Here is a 20348-nt window from a genome sequence, read left to right on the forward strand (position 1 = left end):
GCTGAAGCTATCATTACAGCACTTAAAGAGGTGCCACAAAGATACTGGCTCATCAGTACCACACCCACAGCAACTCTAGGCCAAATTCAGCCTCGTCTTCCTGGAGGTGGGAGAGCGGTGCGGGACCAGCTAAGCACACCTCATCCCCTTGGCCAACCCCTTGTGATGGTCTGTCTGCAAGATGCGTATTCTGGTAACAGAGCTCCTCCTTTCTAAGCCAGGAAAAGGCTGAGATTCAGAAGGACTGCTTGAAGAAGTCCTTCCCTTTGTCGGTAAGTGGTTGGATGGGCAAGGCTATCTTTTACAGCAGTACTTGGTGGAGAAAGGAGTACGGAGACTTTTGATCAGCTCACATTGGGAACAGAGAGCAAGTAGAGTTACCGGTCAAAGCCACTGCTGTGATGCTGCAGCATCTCTCAGGATGGCACCATCCAGGAAGGATTCCTGGAGGCTCTTAAAGCATCTGTCAGAAACAAACAGATGTACCACAATGCGTCTCTCCTGTATGACCACATCTCTGATGGGATGAGTTCAATTCCTGCAGGAAAGGAGCTGTATCACTGGTTTAGCAAACCCTCGCAAAGCCCACTGCTCTGTGTCATGAAACACTCAAAGGGCATCTCGGCTCTCCAGGAGGGCAGAGCAGGGAAACATGCCAAAACCAACTGCAAGGGAAGAGCTTCATTACTAAAGAAAGACTAAAGCAAATCTTATTTGCTATGTGCTCGAGAAAGGTATTTGGCAGATAACATCTGACTGCACAGAGCACAAGCCTGCTTCCTTGCCTGTTTTAGCATACTATCTCTAACCTGCAGTCAAGCGTTTTCAGACAGGTTTGTCCATCTCTATTCTTACCACCCCCTAGTATTCTTTTTGCCACATGAAGCCACAAACTAGCAAGAAAGTAAGCCATGAGAGTTGGCAAAACACGTCCTCTGCAGAGAAGCAAGTCAATCTCTTGCTTATTTAATCCTAACGTGATGGTGCAGCTGGGCTTGTCCTCTTTGTGTCTCTTAAGAAAAATCACGTTTTTTACCTTTAGCTCTGCACTTCAGGTTGGCATATTTTAACTAACTGGAGCTAAGAGTCCAGAAAACTTGTGCTCTTATAATTTTTGCCTCTATTTATGTGCAATTCTTGCACATTTTGACAGTTACCTGTTCACAGCTGGCTCAACTTCTGACAAAGAAGTCTTCTGCACTTGGGACTGTCTGCTTGATCAGGCTTTTGCACCACAAAAGAGAAGAAAAAACTAAAACAATGGGACGTCACTAACACAAGAGCCAAAAGGTGACTCAGAAGGGTAAAGCCACTTGACTTGCTTTTGTAAACAAATCGATTTCAAGTATTGGGGGAGTGGGCGTGGAATTAAAGACTGTTAAGCATTGATCAAGATTTTACAATTCAAAGTTCAGAAAAGCAGTACAGCAGAACCTGCTGAGTGCACAGACACAACCAGTCCTGTGCCATTTTCACATGTCACCAGTCAAAAATCTAATATTAGACCCACACACATCAATAGCCACTCCACACTAGCTTAGTAGGCCAACTACAATATTTTGTCCCTACCCTGCTTTGATCCTATCTGTTAAAGAAGCCTTTGGAAATCATAACCATAGGAGCCTTTACAGGGTTACCAGAGCTCAGAACCTTTAATATCTGCACACCAGTTTGGAGAGAGGGAGCAAGTGCAGAGCCATGGAGGATCTAAAACCAACAGTGCCTTATACAGAGCTCTCTGGCCAAGTGATAGAGCTTTTCCCCCCGTTTAAAAGGATCCTGGAACAAGGAAGAGTGGACTTCTTTAGTCCTCTGCCTCAAGGCAAGCATTTCCTCAATTAAAATACTGCATGGATTTTAGTTTCTGCAACTACTCCACAGGCTACAAGAGGACTAACTTTCTCCCATTATATTTATTCATTTACACTCGTCAGGCTGGAGAGGGCCACATATTTGACCTGTAGCATACACTCTCCATTCATACTGGCAGGCAATGAATATAACCTGAATTAAACAGAGAACATGCTACACAGCCTCAGCATGTGCCCAAATGCTGTGCAATCAAAGAATTATGTGTGTATCCCCCGCCCCTGCCCTTGCTAAAGTAATCAGAGCAGTAAATTATCCTTAGGGGCTCTATCAGATCAGGTTTCAAAGTTGATCATTTCCCTGCACAAGAACACAGGCTTAGCTTAAAACCAAAACAAAACATAAAAAGCAGGCACATTCTCCCCATTCTCCTAAGACTCTAAAGTTGCTGTGTGTTGCTTAAAATAAAATTAAAAAAACATACCACAACAACCCGCACTATCTGTGCTTCTCACATTGTGTCAGAATGAAAAGGCTTTAGCGCACTAATTCTACCCAAAATTGCATCAAGGGCATTTCACCAGTCCAGCAAGAAAATTGTGTCTGCATCGCCTGCCAGAGCTGCTGACAGCAGTCACAGCGAGCAGGGAAAAAAACCCAGTTACACAGCCTGTCCTCACACTCCCCTCTCACTCAGCACCGAAATGCTGACCCCTGTCTCCCTATGATGGGTAGCAACTTGCACTGTCATCCACTTGCTGAATTTTCAAAGAGCTGGTCTTTTCCCACTGTTTGGGTGACATACCCTTCAAGTTATTTTGTTATCTTCTCTCCATTCCCTCCCTTAAAACTTCCCAGCTCGTGATGGCAAGAGAGAGTTTAACCAGAGCAAGGCTGCAGATGCACGGAGCCATTACATGCCACTCTGCCATCCGCTACGCCCTTGTCTGCACCCACATGCCAGCATTTATCTCACACTCAGGCTGGAAGCTCCAGGGTGCAAGGGCTGCCTTTCTACTTTGCTGTTTGCACAACACATAGCACAGAGGCCTTCACACGCTGATAGGCTTCAGGTACTTTAACAGTACAAACAGGAGTTGTGCAATGCCCTGGGGGTTTCAAACAGCTTGTCTCTCTGTCCCTGCTTCTCATACCAGTTCTGCAAATGGGCAGTGAATATTTGTTTGTGCAAACCGTACCACTGTGTGAGGAGATCAGAGCTTGCTTCAGCCAGAAAGCATTCCTTGCAGTTAAGGTCCTTGGAAATCCCCTTGCAGAAGGAGTGCCTTGGTAAATCACACAGCCGTAATGCCATTCATCACTGGCATGATCAATTAAGGCTTGTGTTTTAGAGGTGCACAAAATATCCAGCCCTCTCCCCACTACAGAAGATTAGTCTGATTTGGCTTGGAAAAGGAATTTTACCCTTCTAAGTGAATCCTCCCAGACAAGTTCTTGAACTGGGAAGAAGCAGTCAGGATAAGAGTAAAATTCATTACACTTCTCACCTTTGCTGTTTTCAACAAAAGTCCTCACTACACGAAGCTGCTCTCTAGCCTGCACCAACGATGGGTCACCTCACAGAGACTCCCAGTGCCTGCTTTTTGCTCATCTTCATCTCCTCTTCTCCCACTCTTGGGGCTCACCTGTAGTCATGGGTGAGGGTGACACAAGACTCCTCCTTCCTCAGTCTGGCCAGGAGCGCTCCACCCTCCAGCTGCAGCCTGACCAGCCGTGCGTCTTCAAGAACGTTCTTCATCAACTGCCTATAATTCCTCAGCAGCACAGCTGCCTCCTGGAAGGATCACAAAAGTGAGATGAGCAGTTAGTGCAACCTACAGGCAACAACCAGTGCCCAGCCCAAAACACACACAAACCACATCTCACCTTGGCCCAACCTAGGAAAGAGGGAGGATGGTTGCCACAGCTGTTTCTCTCAAGCCTGTCAAGTCCAAAGTGATAAACAATGCTCCTTACGCTCTCTGTACCTTCCTCACCAGGCTAAAATTGAAACCCAATTCCTATCATTGTCCATACTCCATTTACTGGGCATAGAAATAAGCTTTCCAGCCTCATTTTTCACTCACAGCTAGCTCCTGCTGTTCTTAGAGCCTGGACCTGCATAGCTCCAAGCTGTGGGACAAGATGCATATGAAGGGTTTGCAGATATACACATGTATGCAGGAAGGCCCAGAGAGGCCACTACAATATCTTCCTTTGCTTTACTGTCAGGACCCTTAGTGCAGAGCTGGCAGCAATCTCCTACCACATCAGGGGTACAGCAGCTTCTCAAGAGTGGGGGAACATAATGATTGCAACAACACAGGCTCAGTCTTTGTACCCTCCTCTTCTTGTCTGCTTCTGTTTTGGAGGCAGCAAAGCGGGAACCACAGCACAGATTTGGCGTGGTGAACACTGTTATGTTGTCGCCTAACTTTATTCCAGGCCATTCAAGCCAACTTGGTGTGGCACAGCCTGAGGCAGCTGCTCAGCACTAGAGATGTCAAAGCTAGTACCAGCTACAGAGCTGTGGAGCTGCTAAGAATGCACTCCAATGCTGGAGCAAGCAGCCATCAGCAACAAGCACAGCTGAAGAGATCTCCTGGGTGACACTGAGGGATCAGAGAACCAGCTTCTACACCCAGTAGAGCCTTTATCACTTAATTTGGATTAGCTTCTACTACTCCCACTGTCCTGACAGCTCCGCAGTGACACACAGCACTCAGAATACCCTGCTACTAGAGTTTGTAAATTCAAAGCTAGGGCTTTTCTGCAGCCATCCAGCCTCCTTCTCTCTTCTGACTCAGGACTACCTCTAATACCAGGTGAGGGACATGCTTACCTCAGCTCTTTCTGGTAATTTTCCATGTTCCACTTTATGAATAGCTCCCTGGAGGAAGGCACAAGCACCTTGGCATCCTTGTAGCAAATGTTCCAGCTTCTACAAGAAGAAAGGACCAAGGCAGAGATTATGGTCTTACAGCTGACAGGAAAGCTGCCTTTTCAGCTTGCAGGTTAAAAGTACAGAAATCAAGAGAGGATCAAACACATTAACCCAAGGGTTCAATTAAACCATTTGGTGAGGCTGTATCAGCAAAGAGAGGCCCATCAGAGGCTTCAGATGCATCATGCTATACCAAGGCCTCTATGCAGACCTTATAAACTTGCATACTCGTGGCTTGTATGGGTCATGCTTTACAGAAAAGAAAACCAGTCCACTTATGTCCCACAATCTTCTACTATTAGCATGTCTTGTAACTTCCCACTAAGATGAATCATTATGCATGAATTTTGGAGGAACAAAACATAGAACGAGTACTTGGAATTTCTCTACTTTAAATCATTTTTCTTCATATTAAAAGTAGTGTAAATTAAAGATTAGGAAACTGTAAAGCTTCCACAATTAAGCACCTTAAACTACTGACAAATCTGAAAACCCTCTTCTGTTCGGCTAGAGGGGACTGGGGGGGAGACGGGGGGACGGACGACACCCAAACCCCCAAAAAACCCCAAACATTTCACAGGGGTTCACAAGACAGTACATTTTAGAAAAGTCAGTGATATAAAGCCTAAATACTGTCAGATGCCACCCTCTAGCCACTGAAATCAGAGAAGGGAGAAACAGCTATTCCAAAACAACCGCACTCGAAACAAAACAAAAAAGCAGCTGTTTGAATCTTTACTGAATTGAATTCCCTCCTCCCTGGAATGCTGGAACAGCCCCAGCAGTAACAGATTAGCAGGCAGGATGCAGGTGAGATCACCAAGACAGGAAATAAACTCTGTTTGCCACATAGCTGCAGATCTAAAGGGGTAGAGTATATGGGTCATTATCACACACAGTACATCATATAAATAGGCAACCCATACAGATTGATTCCTACACTAACTCCTTTTGGTAACATTTTGCATGTTAAGATGCAAGACACAAACAAGAAGTAGTCTGATATCATGCTCCTTCCTTCAAGAATGATCCTTCTGCACAGAGCGAGCACCTCAGCTCTCAAGCTTTTCTCAACTCTGTCCAGAAAACTAATGCATAACCTCTTGCAAAGCTTCTCTGCTTTCTCACTGCCAAAGAAACCTCAAAGTCTCAAATTCAATCCTAGGCACCAAGATTAGGTTTCTGTAGCTCTACTGCATCAGCATGGGTTCATACTAGTACTTTTGGATGCAAATTTAAAAAATAGCTTCTAAAATAATTTGGAAAAGATAAATTAACATTTGGCACATGCTAAGCCTAACTGCTGAAGTTTGCCACCAGCAACACAGTGGTGTTATCAATGATATCTTAACCTGCTTCAAATGCTGCAGTGGGCCACACAGCACTCTGGGCAGTGAGGTCAGAGCCAAAAGACCACTGAATCTTTTGGAAGCAGAAGTGATGGTTCTGTCATCCACTAGGGTGAGCAAGTCAAACTCAAAGTGAAGACAGCTGATTTGTGCGCAAATTTACGGAGATTTAATCCTGTCTAGTCTCAGTGTGCCAAATATCTCTCAATACAGCTTTTAAAGATTCAACAAGCACATGATCCACAGGACTTACGCCCCCTTCACAACATGAGTGTACACAGAGCCGAGCATTGGTGCCACAGATGCTGCCTTTGCAGACTTCTGGCAGTCTGCACATACCCTGCTGCATGGCCAGCAACACCTGCAGTCCTGCCACAGATCATCAGCATGTGCTGCACTGGTGCCTGCAGCACCCTTTGCCAGGGCTACCTTCTTTATGAACTGTGTCTGGGTGCTGCACTTTCAGGCCTTCTATCTCTGAGGCTTAATCTGGGTCAGCTCAAACATTTCCACAGAGTGGTCAGCCTCCCTGCACCTTGTGGTGGCTCTAATCCGCACCTGGGTAGGGTTCACTGTAGAGTTCTTGATCCATGACTCTTCTGGAGCAAAGCGTAAAGGTCAGACAGGATCATGGTACCAAGGCATACTCAAAACAGCCAAACAACAGAAAGAAGGAACGTATTGCTGGTGCTGCCTCCCACTGTTACCTTGGTCCTAAGACTCACTGAACGGAATCTGCACAGGGAGGCTTTAGTTTCCTTGCCTCACGTAGCCAGCTCTCAGAGGAATATGATGCTCCCCTGGGCTGAACCTTCTCTGTATTTTTAGTTTAGATGCTTTCTAAAGAGTTCTCGATGACAACTTTGGTAAATAAGTCAATTACATCTAAAGGAGGAAAAAGATGTCCCTAGAAGTATCTGAACTGATTATCAGGAACTTCCAAGTCTCACTCCTGCAAGGACTGCAGTTTTTACTAAGGAACTCCCAGCTTGGTCTGGGGAACCTGCTCCAAAACCAACAAGATCTAACTATTTTTATTTTGCTCAAGTTCTTGATTGTTAGTTCAATGGCAACATGATACTAACACCTTCTCCTGAGGTTAGTCTGCCCTTAAGTCTCTGAGTATAACCAAAGTGAACTGCCCCACTGTGTATCACAACAAAACAGGATTCTGTTTCAGATTTGACCATATTTTGAAGGGAAAGAAGAATTAATGCAGTTCATGCAGATGAGTTAAAACCTAAAATTTTAGTTCCTGCAGTCATGCCAATAGGCCATAATGTGCATCCATTTTATGAAGACAGTATTAGTATTCTTTCGATAACAGAGATTCATTCGCATACATAGCTATTACAGGAACCACTGTCTTTTAATGCTTGTAGGTTCAGCTGTTGACAGGCTCCTCTTGCTTCAATTCTGTTACCATACCATTTCTTCTCTCAAATACCAAAGAATACAAGACATCCTACTCACCATGCGGAAGCTTAACCAGTCCCGGTGGCAGTAAGGGAAGGTCCCATCCAGTTCTAGAGGCAGCTGTGAGCTGTCTATGTGCTTATGGAGGGATTTCATGGAGGTGAGAAGTTCAAACTGCACAGGAATAGAAGAAATAAAAGCACATTTCCATTAGAGTGCGAGTACTGGAGGAGGAGGGGAAGGTTAACAAAAGACAGGATCCTTTATTTCTTTATCTATCTTGCATAGAAACAAGGCACACAGCGTATATCTGCAATATCACTACAATATGAAGGAGGGAAAAAAAAGTCAATTCAATATTAGAGCTGGTTGCTGTACAGCTTAGTGGGCGAACCCTGAGGTAATGCAGGCCACAACATGCTGTTTCACCAAGTATAACATCTGTGATGGAAGTCTGACAGCAGCCAGCCTTCTCCAGAGCCAGTACCTCCTAGTACAAGCAGAGCAACTCCCTCATATGTTCCCATGTAGTGCTGCAATTTGCATTTGTCTGGAGAGTCTGAGAGGTTAAATCCAGCTCCCAGCTTCCCCATCTCACTTCCTGGAAAAAGAGTCTAACAGAGCAGCCTCTGCCCTACCTCCAACTCTCCACGCATCACAGCAGCTCTTTGCTCCAAGCGTTTCCTGGATCTCGACACAGATAACTTGCCTTCTGGGAGTCTGTAGGACCTCAGAGCATTTTTATACTCACCAGAGAAACAGACAAGTGCTCCTGCAGGTACATGGAAGCCAGCCCAGACACAGAAACTCAGGTGCAGACATTTAACCCCTCCACACACACACCGTTAAGTCTCCACCTCCTTACAAAATAGTGATGATGCTTCCAATTCCTCCTGCACGCCTGTGTCTCTATTAGCCTTTGCTCTGTTCCCTCCTACACACTTTGTAATTGTTCAATGTGTTTAATGTCTTCTGTAGCTCTCCCTGCATGCACACACCTGCAGCCCCCTTTCTGACTTCAAATTCTTCCACATGGGGGCAACGAGGAAATGGACTAATAGCATTTGTTATTCTTAAGCCTTTTGAGGCAGCACACCACACACACAGCAAACCTGATGCTATTCACAGTGTCTTCATCCACAGGAGCCAAAAGGGAGGTCCTGGCCTACTCTGAAGTCTACAGGGTTTCAGCAGGCACAGAAGTGCCATCCACTCTTGTAGCTTATAACAGTCTTAGAGCAGAGGGAGATAATAAGATGCAGTCTCATGCTCTATTCACTCACCACAGAGTGGCTGAGAGTCTACATTTTTTATACAGCTATGGAATACTAAGGCAGATGTACTTCTAGTGGGGGTGTTCAGTGATGTTGTGATGATTTTCCCTCGTCCATTAGCACGTCCTGTTAGTCTTCCCAGACATTTCAGCTACAAAGGGAACCTCACACACATAACCATCTCCTCTTCCCCCTCTCGCAAAGTGCTCTCAGCCACTGACAGCAGCAGCTATGAGGACAGGAAACACAAGATATGGAAAATCCAGGAAAGCAACAAGTACCTTCAAAGGATGGAGTTCAGGATTTAGCCTAATGTGATCTCTTCCTGACCAGGGATTTCCCCCTTTTTAACAGGAGAACGTGAAAAGCATCTCTATTACTGTTAATTGTGCAGAGCTCCTGCATACAGCTATCCATGTTCCCAACAAACCCTGGGTGTCTTGAGGGCCCCAGCAGACTGACATAATTATGGCGCAAATGTCACCGATGGACTTGGCAATAAACAGAGCATGACAGAGATCTGTTCAGCTCACATAAAGTTTACAACCCTATAAATACCACACCCGTAGGAGACCACAACCATAAAATACAGAGAACAACTAGAGATTTCATGTGAGAATAAACATACATCAGCGGACAGAGAACTTGCTGTTCAGAGAGTTAAATAAAGGATATCAAGAGCTCCCCAGCAACCCCTGGATGAACGGTTCCATTACCTGCCCTGCTGGTGGCTTCTCCATCCGAAACGTCAGATCCCTTTCAACCAGAAGCAGTACTCCATGAATACAATGAGGATCTATGTCCTACAACAGAACAGAGCACAAATCCATTACCGATCTGCCTGGGATGCTAAGGAGAATGTGCCATACCAGGTTTGTACAGGAGATTGCAATTTATCCTTCAAAGGTATTTATGAAGCCTGGAAGGCAGGCACCAGGTGTAGGGAAGGCCATTCTACAGAGCATGAAAGCTATGTCTGAAGGTAGTTTGCTTCAGATCAACTAGTCGTGCAGTATTTAAGGAAGCAATGAAAAAGGTCAGGTCTTGGCCGTACTAAAAATGCTCTGACTTCTACACAAGGAAATGTGTCAGGGGAAAAAGAAAGAACCATGTTCAACGTCCAAGTTTTTTCTTCATAACTGTCCTGGTCACTTCTCCTAACTGAACAGAAGTTTTTTTTCCCCCCACAGTGCCAAAAAAGTTGTCTTGTCTTTGCTTACTGCCAACCCACAATCAAGGGCTTGCATCCTGTTGCTACTGTTAAACCGACCGAAATTCCAAATATAAGGGATGTCTGGCAACTGTAGTTCAAACTCCGTGATCCAGGAGCAGCTCTCCAATTATAGAACCACTCTACAGGGAAGTGAGAAACAGGCAGAGAGCAACAGCAGGAAGAGGGAAACGTAGCAGAGAGATCCAGACCATGGAGTCAGGGCCCACTATATAAGTGATGCCTGTACCAGGATAGCAAGGAGAACAGCCATTTAAGCTGTTGTTCCACATGGTTAAGTAAGAGCCATCCTATCTAGCTATCTCCTAGATGGTCTTTGCCTTTGCAAAGATCTCAGAAACTGTCAAGCAACAAACCCTTTCTGGTATTGCTCGACCTGCAAGGAACTTGCCACACAGCAGGCCATGACAACAAGAGAAACCTGTTTAAATAAATGGCTCCAGCAGTGTTTAGGGTTAAATATCTGACATGAGCAACAGAGTCAGAGGCAAGTGGACCAGCAGAGACTGAGCCACCTAACCTGACACTGGGCCCAGTACAGCAATTAAGAAACAATGCCAACACAAGAAGACCCAATTCTGCAAGTGAAAGCAGCAGCAGAGATTCCAGAGCAGAGGAAAAGACCTTTCATTCATCTAGTCCGAAAACAGGATCCTTTTGAACAGGCAGGAAAAAATCCCAGCTGAAACACCTTCCAAAACCATGAGAGGTTTCTAAGTCTTCTCAAATCCCTTTCTCCAAAGCAAATTCTTCACACTTTCACTGCTACTTGAAGACTGATCAAAAGGCCAAGAAGAATTTATTGCCTAATTAGGCTGTATTAGCCAAATACTGAAGCTCATCTGAAGAAAGGATGGGAAGGTATTACAGCTGTATCAGCAGCTCTGAATTTGACTGCTAGAAAGTACTGAAAGGTGAAGACTAGCCACAGTTTCAAGACAGATCATGGCACTAAATAAATTTATTCTTTCACAATGCCTCTTCTACTCCAACAGTCATGAGATGTACAATCTGAGTGAGGGATAAAAGGTAGTGATGGTGTAACACGAGGTTACAACAACAGCCAAAACACTCACTCACTTGTTTGTTACTCCTGAAAATAGAAACTGAAAAACCTTTCACAAATAAAGCTGTCAGGGGAGAGGTTCAGGGTTTTCCAGTCCAAGAAGAGGTAATGTTTCCAAAGAAATAAAGTTTTTTTCACCATATTTTTAGATTTAAACAGCTGAAGTCAGTCTCATCCAGCACTGATGGGGCAATCCAAATTGACTATAACAGTTTACAGGAGTGCCTTGGGAGACAGGCAGAGCTGGAAGCAGCAGGAGGCTACTTGAGGAAGCTTTCCCGCAGCCTTCTGCACAATCTCTTACCGCCTTTGCTAACAAAACCAGCTATCTGGAAGCAAAGAAACAGAGTCCCACACATGTAAGTGGACTTCTCACCTCCCAAAACAGGCACAGCATGGACCGTGTAGAATAGAGGGGCATCAACAGGAGCTCAGAAAGCACCAGGGTAAATACCCATCCCTTTGTTATTATTCTTTAAAAAGAGAATTAGATACTTTCTTCCACCTTTCTCAGACTGAAGTTTCAAACAGTCTTCTGGCTTCCTGACCCAAATGGAAGCCCATGGTCAGACTTAACATCACTGGCACAGTTTGAAGCACAGGCCACCAGGAATGCCTGTGCAGATAGGACAGTCCCCAGATACCATGCTCAATCTCAGAGTGGCCACTTCTAATGGAGTAGTAGGAGGTCCCTGGTCTTCAATGTCAGACCAAGGTCCTCTGTACTTCTGCACTAACAGGGCATGTAAATATACCCCTTGAACAGAAAGGTTTGCACAGAATTTTTCTGCTTTGAACTCCTACTGTATTTCTGTCTTCATAAACAGACTCTTCCCTTCCCAATCCAACACACAGATGCAGCAGATTACAGGATCAAGCCTTCGCACTGATATGCGAAATTCAAAAGACTCTTGCTCTGTAAAGACTCAGGCAGAGGGAAATCCCAGATACCTGTTCACTGAAGGCCAGCACAAGCATTCTACTGTCCATTCCCTGCCTGCTCCCTGGGGATCAGGACCCTGCCTGACCAAGGGATCAGCCCAGCACTACTGAGCAGCAAAGATCCTCTGAACAGACCCCATAGCACAGAGCTTACTGGTGACAACCTGTAACCAAACATCACAGCAGCATTTACCTCTGCAAAAATCCTTGCTCCAAAGCATCGTTATGCAGCTTCCCACAGGAACAAGCATGATCTATTCTTGCAGCACATACGCACTGTACATTTCCCCTCACCTCCATACAAAGCTGCCAGAGTTCCTCCTTGTTCCTTCCTGAGTTAGCTCTGCTGCAGTGCTTTATTCTGTCCCTGCTCCCTCTGCTCCCAGTGCTGTCTGGGACAGAAGGATTTCCCAGCCACCCATACTCTAAAACGGAAGGGGGAAGAAAGCCTTGCAGAACACAACTCCCCCCACCCTGAAAGCAGAGAGGATGAGCAGCTTTTACTAGTTTACTAGATGACTAGACAGACCAAGTGACTGTCTCCCAGTGCTGTAGGGAAAGCTACCTGCAAGCACCAAAAGTTGTTTATTAGCACTTTAAAAGTCCGTTCATGCATTTATTCCGTAAAGATGGAAGAGTGGAGTAAGTATTTCCTCAGACTGACAGATCTTGACCCAGAAACTTGTGGTATCAAAGTCTTCCCTCCCCAGGGAGGTTCTCTAGGGTTAATAGATCCAAGCACTGCAGCAGGAAGGGACTCTGCATTAGGTCATCCCATCTGTGCTTACCCACGGTGAAGCAGTGCTCCTCACTGCTCAGGAGGAAAACGTCCCTTCAAAATCAAACAAGCAACACTGGATCTCAACATTTAACAGATTCCACCCACACCATTATAGTAGGCTTCACAAAAGCCATGTAAATAACATCCTGTTAAAGTGGAGAATAGAACAGCAGAGAAATGAGCTACAGAGAGTCTGCCACAGATACGAGACACTGGGAGATGCGTCAGGGATTTCAGAAAGGACCCCAAGGAGATGATCTGCTTTGTGACCTTACAGGCACAACATACAGTCTGTGCTTCTGTATCCACCAGCCAGCAAACCTTGCTGTGCTCTAGAAAGCCTAGCTTGCCTCACTGTAGTTGCAGTCAGTTTTCTGCATTTATCCTTGTTTCAGAGCAGATGAGAGTACTGCCATGGGATCCCAGAGATAAATGCTAAGGATCTCCAAAAGGCTCAGAGGAACCAGGGGATTATTCCTGTGCCATAACCAGATGATGAGCTAGCTAACAGGTCTTGTTTACAGAGTCTGCGGAAGAGTCAGGGTAAGGACTGAAAAACCACAAGCAGAGTAATCAGCCTCTGTCAGTTACTGGTACCTGGAGCACAAACTCAGCTCCAGCAATCTGTCTTGCAGCACATTAATCCCTGTTAACTAACTGTTGCACCACCCTGAGAAACAAGGTACTCGGAGCCAAACAGCCATCGCAGCAGGATATTAGAGAGGCACTGCAAAAAACCTTTCCCCCAGCCCCTCTTTTCAGAGGGTAGGAAACTTAAGGTTAGAATGGCTTTATTCCTGCCATGCTTGGATGAGAGTGGGGTCCCAAAAAGCACATTGCGTCTCAATGTGTTGCCGATTTCCAAATCATTCCACTAAGACACAACGATGCAACCATGGGCAATGAAACACTCAAAAGCATTAGCAAGCCCACTGCCAGGTGGGCACGGCATAAAAAGAGAAGATAACTTCCTTGTTACCTCTGCAGAACTGACCAGAGCACCAGATTACTTCACCAGAGAGAACGAGCACACTGATAGAGCTCACAGCTCCACCCAGCCCAGGAAGCAGGAAGGCAGACCTCTGACTCAGCCTCCAACTCTCAGATGTGGCACTGAAGCACATAAACCGCAGAGACACCAGGTTCATTAAAACATTGCCCCGTTCCAGTTTGCAGAGTTTGAGCCTGAAGAGACCTAAGCTCTGATTTAAAAGGAACACCTGCTTCAACAAGATTAGTCATAGCTACAACCCAGCATCTCCTTGGCTTTCTAACAGCAGCAGATAGCTTCTATCTGGGAGCAGGGGCAACACAACACACTTGCTTTCCAAGTGACTGATATGAAAGCCTTTGACCTGAAGCAATATAGAGTTACAGCATGTCCAATTCCAATCATTCACCTACAGCCACATCAACAGCTGCACATGCTCTTCCACCTGGCATGACAAGCAGTGTCCTTCCCTTCCCTCTGCAGCAGGGAGAAGCCCGTCTTCCTCCCTTCTCCGTTGCGGGCGTATTTCACAGCCTCTCCAGGCAGGGGACAACATCTCCAAGCACGATAATTCATGACAGCCTTTAGACTTGGGTACAGGCTGCTCAGCAGAGACAGAAGCAAATTTGGAGGGGTGGGGAGGGGTGTTCTCCCCTAACTCAGACTTGCTTAGGCTTTTTGCTTTGTCTGCAGTCTGGCAAGTCCAGGTCATCCTCCTAAAACAGGGCTGGGTGTATAACTCCACCTCCCAAAGCCAACTGAAAGCCAGGTGGCAGATGGAGACATAAGCAGCAGATGGAGATGTAACATGCAACCAAGACAGCAAGCCAACTAGTGTTCCTTTGCCCAAGCTCAAGGCTCACCTGCAATATGCTGAACGCCTTGAAGAGAGCAGGAACCGGTGAACAGCGACGAGCATCCACAAGAACAGTTAGACCCAAAGCCTGACATTCTGGTCTGGAAGGACAGAGAAAAAGAGGTCACATTTGTCACCAATGAAAATCAACAAGACTATGGAAACAGAACCTGTAGTCATGACAGGGTGAAAAAAACCCAGTACAGTATGGCTCTGTAAGGACAGGGAACTAACTGGCCACCTTCTCCTATCCAAAATATATACATGGAAACCACCTGGATTGCTCAGTTTTTACATTTGCTATTTCCACCTGAAACTTCCATTTCTCCAATTCCTAGTATACATCTCACTGATAGCAAAGGTGCTGATACCCACTCTGGGTAATCCACACAGGAAAACCAGTCCTTCCTAATTGCATTCAGGGACAAGCTTGGTCTTAGCCACGCTGCTTCACAAGAACAGCCATTCTGGATCAGACCCAAAGCCTATCTTGCCCAGAATCAGATATGAAGGGAGAAGCACAAGAAACAAAGCATGAGCAGCAGAAGCTTTCTCATGGGCTAAGTCTGCTCCCTTTATCAATGGTTTAAAGGCTTCAAAAAAAAAAACAAAACAAAAAAAACCCAAAAACCAAAAACAACAAAAAACCCCAAACCCAAATGAAAATGACATTAACAGAAAGTAAGTTTTACCTCTTATTAGTTTAATCATCTAAAAGTGAAACAAAGTCTCAGTAAAGCCTGAGATGAGCTGGGGGGGGGGTGTGAAGAGTCTGTCATAGTGAAAGGAAGAGTAGCAGCCGCAAACTCCAGCCTGCAGACTCCAAAACCAATTGTCAGCCAGACATCAAGGCAGATTTTCTCAACCCTTGAAGATCCTCCCTCCCTCTCAGCTTGGAGGCCTGGCCCTAAAATATCATGTCACAATGCTGTATCACAGAGCTGCTGCATGACTGCCCCACCATAGCTCCCAAATCCCATTTTCTGAGCTAATGAAGGATAGCGAGAATGGCTTGGATTCATGGCAATGCAAGAAAACATTCAGTATGTACCTAATTCTATCACGCCATGTACACAAGGCGCATACAGAATAGCCAAACTGCTTACTGAATATGAGCCAGTCCACCCTAGCAGGAGATCCCCATCTGTACAGTTTCAGGACTGTCTGGACCAGGTTCCCAGGCCAATAAAGTCAACCCGTTCCATTCGCTGCCTCAGCTTCCACCCCCCCAAAAGACAAAGCAGACATGGCAGCAGTGCCCACCCTGTCAGGCCAAGAGTGTCAACAAACCTTGGGATGCTATGCAAGTACAGAAGAAGGCGTACAAGCTCAGTTGTATTGCAATGTGGGTTTAACCAGGCTGTGTTCCTTGTTGTTATTATGGCTACTGCACGTCCTGATTTATCTCTGGTACCTGTAAAAAGAGGGGGGGGAAGTCACACAAGGACGTCAACAGAGCCTGGTTCCAGGTGTGTATGCCTCATATTCCCCTACTACCACCCCACTGCCTTCCTGGAAATGCTCCATAGAACTCAATATAGCGTATGGTGCAGACTGTGGTAGGCTATAAACACACTTCCAAAGTACCCAAATGCTGCCCCAGAGCGAAGTAGTTGAGCTCTGCTTGTCTTTCTCTCATAGTAGTATTAAATTTGGACTGCTCTCTTCTACCCAAACACACATTCTTCATAAAATATGGCTGAAGTTGGCTAATGATAACCCAACCTTGTGAGAAAAGCAAGAATCTCATAAACTCAAGATAAATAATCTCACCTCCACTTATTTTACAATATTCACATTGCTGTCAGACCAGAGAACGCAGACAGGTTTGCAGAACAACATGCGCTACCTAATGAGACTAGGCACGGACGCTGCAGGCTAGGCCTAGCACATAACCAGACATCTCCTCCTGGGACCAAAGCCCCGGAGCAGGAGCCCAGAGCTCCTCCTCAGAGGCTCCTCTTGCCTGCCTACAGCTCTGACAAGGGCAGAGTCAGTGCCAGGCTTTCATTAGTTTCAGAGGTTGCTCAGTGCCTAGGAAATAGATAAGGCACAGTATGGGCAACAAGGCTGAGTTGTGATAAGTTGAAAAGGGAGAAACCCCTCTGCTTCAGTTAGCCAGGACAACAGTTCTCTGCCCCTGCCTTCCAAAAGCCAAGAGACACAGCTTTTCACAGGAACCAAGCGCACTCTATGGGCGCCCAAAACTAAATGATAGTCTGGCTTTGGCTTTAGCCACAATGTGCATCAAGAACTCTGAAGAGGAAGACATTAACAGGGCCATTTCTGGGATTACATCCAGCCTCCTCTCCAGATGCAAAGGAGAGGTAAAGAACAGGTAGACACACCACTTCAGAGATCCATAGCTGCCTCTGTCACTCAAAAGCAAACAGTGCCTGTGGAGTGAGCCTGCTCAAGTGACTAGCGCTCTGCGCTCACACACGTCACCAGGAAGGTAAGTGATTTGGAGAACAGTGGGGACTACACCTCTATTGTGTGAAAAGTAATTCACAAGAAAGGGAGCCATTTTCTGTCATACAAATTGTATGAGAGAGAGGGGGAAAAAGTCCCAAGCTCAAAACAAAAAGAGAGGCTTAGAGAAAGATATGTCTTTCTGTCTCTTCTGAACTTTATTGCTACCACAGAAGATACCGTCCTGGACCACCTCTCTCCCCATCCCAGGGACAAGCATGTGAGTTGACAGGTAAAACAGATACAGATGGACAGCCACAAGCACAGAAAACTGTCCTGGTGTGATCTCAATCTGTCACTTGGACATGACTTGAGTAAGGGCCACAGACACAGATGGGCATCATTTAGAAGCAGGGCTTTCTCCCCTCCAGGGACCAGAACTGTGACACAGGCTTTCTCCTGCTAACAGCAGGGACAAAAATCTTTCATCGTCTGTGTGATTCAGGAAGAGTTTTATTACTCCTGAAATATGGTATTCTGGGCACTGTATAATCAAAGAGCTGGAGAGGAATTAAAAAAAACCTTATTAATATACCTTGTTTCATAAGCTAACAGGATCATCAGCAAATAAAAAAAAAAAGCAAAGCACCCAATTACTAGAAAAATGGCCCAATAACCAGGCTCAGTAAAAATTTTCTTACTCTGAAGCAACATCTTTTCTCCATCAGGGAGGCTGGGCATCACCAGAACTTGATTAAACCTTGAACTTCCATATAGGAGCCTGGGAATTGCCTAACCAGGTCAAAAAAGCAACCACAGCCACCAGGACTAGGTCTCCAACAGTGGCATAACCACATGATTCAAGAGCAGAATGCAGAATTGAAACTCTTCTGAAAGGAAAATTTCTTCCTAATTCCATCAGCTACTAGTTTATTAGCTCTCATTCACTATTCATTATAAAAGTTATTCTTTCTAATGCAATTATTGTATCACTATCAATGTCTAACATAAAGCATTTAACTGAGTGGTGAGTGCATTCCTTCAGGTGTGAGGATTGCCCACTGAAATCCAAAAGGAGACATGCGAGAGAAGAGGTGTCAGTCAAATCCAATACTGCTTCTACAGAAAACCTCATTCCTCCCTTTGGTGAAAACTCCTTTGGAAGTGGTATCAAACCCAAACCTTGTTTCTTCAATGCATTTCAAGGGCACATCCCTTCATCCCATATTCAAATGCATTTGCCTTGTTTAACAGTCGTATATTATGACAGGAATCCATGACAAATGAAACAACTAGAGCACTAGATCGCATAGTCAGGCTTCTACAATAGCATGGACTATAAGCTTCTCTTAAAGACCCCTCTCTCGAACCCTGTAATTTTTTGGCTGTTGTATACACCCTGAAACATCCAACTTGATCAGCAGATCAGAAGATCAGAAATCCTCCTTTAGAACTTGTTCTTAACAGTTTACCTACCAAAGCAAAGTTACATGTTTGAATATACCATAACTCTGCCTTGCACTGGGTTTCTCCTTTCACCTTTTTCCAGAAGACTGGAGAAGTCTTACTTCCCTTTCCTCTTTCCCTGCACAAAGGTGTTTTCACCTCACTCTCAATCATCTTATGAGATAAACAACCTTCCAGTCTCTTGCCATAAGACATCCAATTCATTTACAAGAAAGGGCTGTCACCCTTTTCTGCACCACCTCCAATATTCACCATTTCCTTTTAGAACAAAGGCATCAGAACAGCCCAAACTATTTGAGAGGTATCACCAACAAGTACAGAGAGGTAAAATCACCTTCTTAGTCTGGCTAGTCATCCCCCTTTGACATCTAAGGCCAAAATTGGTCTTGCAGCCCCAGCACCAAGTGCAAAATCGCTGTGCTGCCTTTCTACTCTCCTTCCCAATTTCTCCACACTGCACAGGTCTGCCTGACCTATTCTCTGCTCTCTGGCCAGTTTTCAAATCATACACAGCTCGTGAGCTGACTGAATGTAGCTATCTTCCTGCCTTACACTAGACAACCCTCTCACTGGCTGCGGAAGGAGGCAAGCCCCCAGGGGCTGCTTACACAGACACTACCAAACGGCTGCTTCACACTGGAGAGGTAGATCTCACTTCCTCTGCTTTACTTCATATTTGGTTAAACACAAAAGGCCTCTTGTGTGGGCCCTGCGCACCAAGCAATCCTGGCTGCTCTAACAGCTTCAGCTTTGTTTACCATTCTGCCAATATTTGTCCCATGCAGAAGTTTTATCTGCAGAAATTTGATACTTACTGCTGTATCAGATGCAAACACAGAATAACGTTTGACCTGCAACTGATCTTGGCAGAACAATTCTGGGAAGTCCTCCCTTCACAGCTAATTTTGTCATCTGCTGTTTAGCTACACTATCCCACACATTGCTCATCCACACTTCATTGGGATATTCCTTTCAACACTATGTGTCATGAAATCAAATGTTTTCTAAAAATCTATTATATCTAGGCAGCTACATTTAATCAACCAAACTTCTAATTACCAAGAATAAAACTGGTTTTACAAGAGCACTGTCAAATAGCATCTTCTACACTCCTATCCTTTAATTACCTACCAAGTGAATCAAGTTCCTATTGTTTCAACCAGGTCTGTCAGGCCCACCAGCTCATCATTAGCTGCACCCTCACTCCTCTCTTTTTGAACTAGTGGTATGAGCCCACAGATTTGGCATTTCTGACTCATACATGCTTGGCTAACATTTTGAGACTCCTGGGAGCAAGTTAACACTACTTTCATGAGAGAGAAGTTCTACTTCCTGTCTTTCCCATCCAGAAACTTTAGAGGCTTCAAGAAGTGTTGCTTCTGGAGAGGTTTGGGGCAAAAGAAATGGAATCGGCACTGGTCTGCAGCGCTGCAAGCAGAGGCTCATCTCCCTTGCCCTCCTACAAACTACGCTTCCCAGACACATTCTGGCTCAGCTACTTACCAGGCAGGCAGGCAACTCCACTCTTGAGCACTTCTGGATTTACATCCTTGACTATGGTAGGTGCAGACCGACCACCCCAGGCAGCCCCAGAAGCTGGGGATGTCGGGGGAGTAATAGCTGTTGAGGTTTCCTCCAGAGCACTGACTTTACTCACTGGTTTCAACACATCTGTGCCAGTTGCTTCTTTTCTCGTCTCTGCCCCTTCTGACACCTTCCCTGTAAGAAAAGCAGCAGTCAGAAGCCTGAGCAGAGCTCCACCCAAAAGGTCCCAGGCAAATACCAGATTGGGCAGGGACATGCCCCCAGC

General features: G+C 45.4%; 1 protein-coding gene across 1 annotated transcript in view; it reads right to left on the reverse strand.

The window, feature by feature from the left end:
• Nucleotides 1–20348, reverse strand: part of PLEKHG4 (pleckstrin homology domain containing, family G (with RhoGef domain) member 4) — a 98451-nt gene that overhangs the window by 38512 nt on the left and 39591 nt on the right. Inside the window, exons 4-10 of the mRNA XM_010585197.1 lie at nt 16998–17031; nt 15950–16076; nt 14667–14760; nt 9509–9595; nt 7576–7692; nt 4652–4750; nt 3456–3604 (exon numbers count right to left, since the gene is read on the reverse strand). Of these exons, the coding sequence (XP_010583499.1) occupies nt 3456–3604; nt 4652–4750; nt 7576–7692; nt 9509–9595; nt 14667–14760; nt 15950–16076; nt 16998–17031 (707 nt within the window). The remainder of the gene's footprint in view (nt 1–3455; nt 3605–4651; nt 4751–7575; nt 7693–9508; nt 9596–14666; nt 14761–15949; nt 16077–16997; nt 17032–20348) is intronic.

Source organism: Haliaeetus leucocephalus, unplaced genomic scaffold (genome assembly GCF_000737465.1).
Source record: "Haliaeetus leucocephalus isolate CR32 unplaced genomic scaffold, Haliaeetus_leucocephalus-4.0 Scaffold92, whole genome shotgun sequence".
Taxonomy (NCBI): Eukaryota; Metazoa; Chordata; class Aves; order Accipitriformes; family Accipitridae; genus Haliaeetus; species Haliaeetus leucocephalus.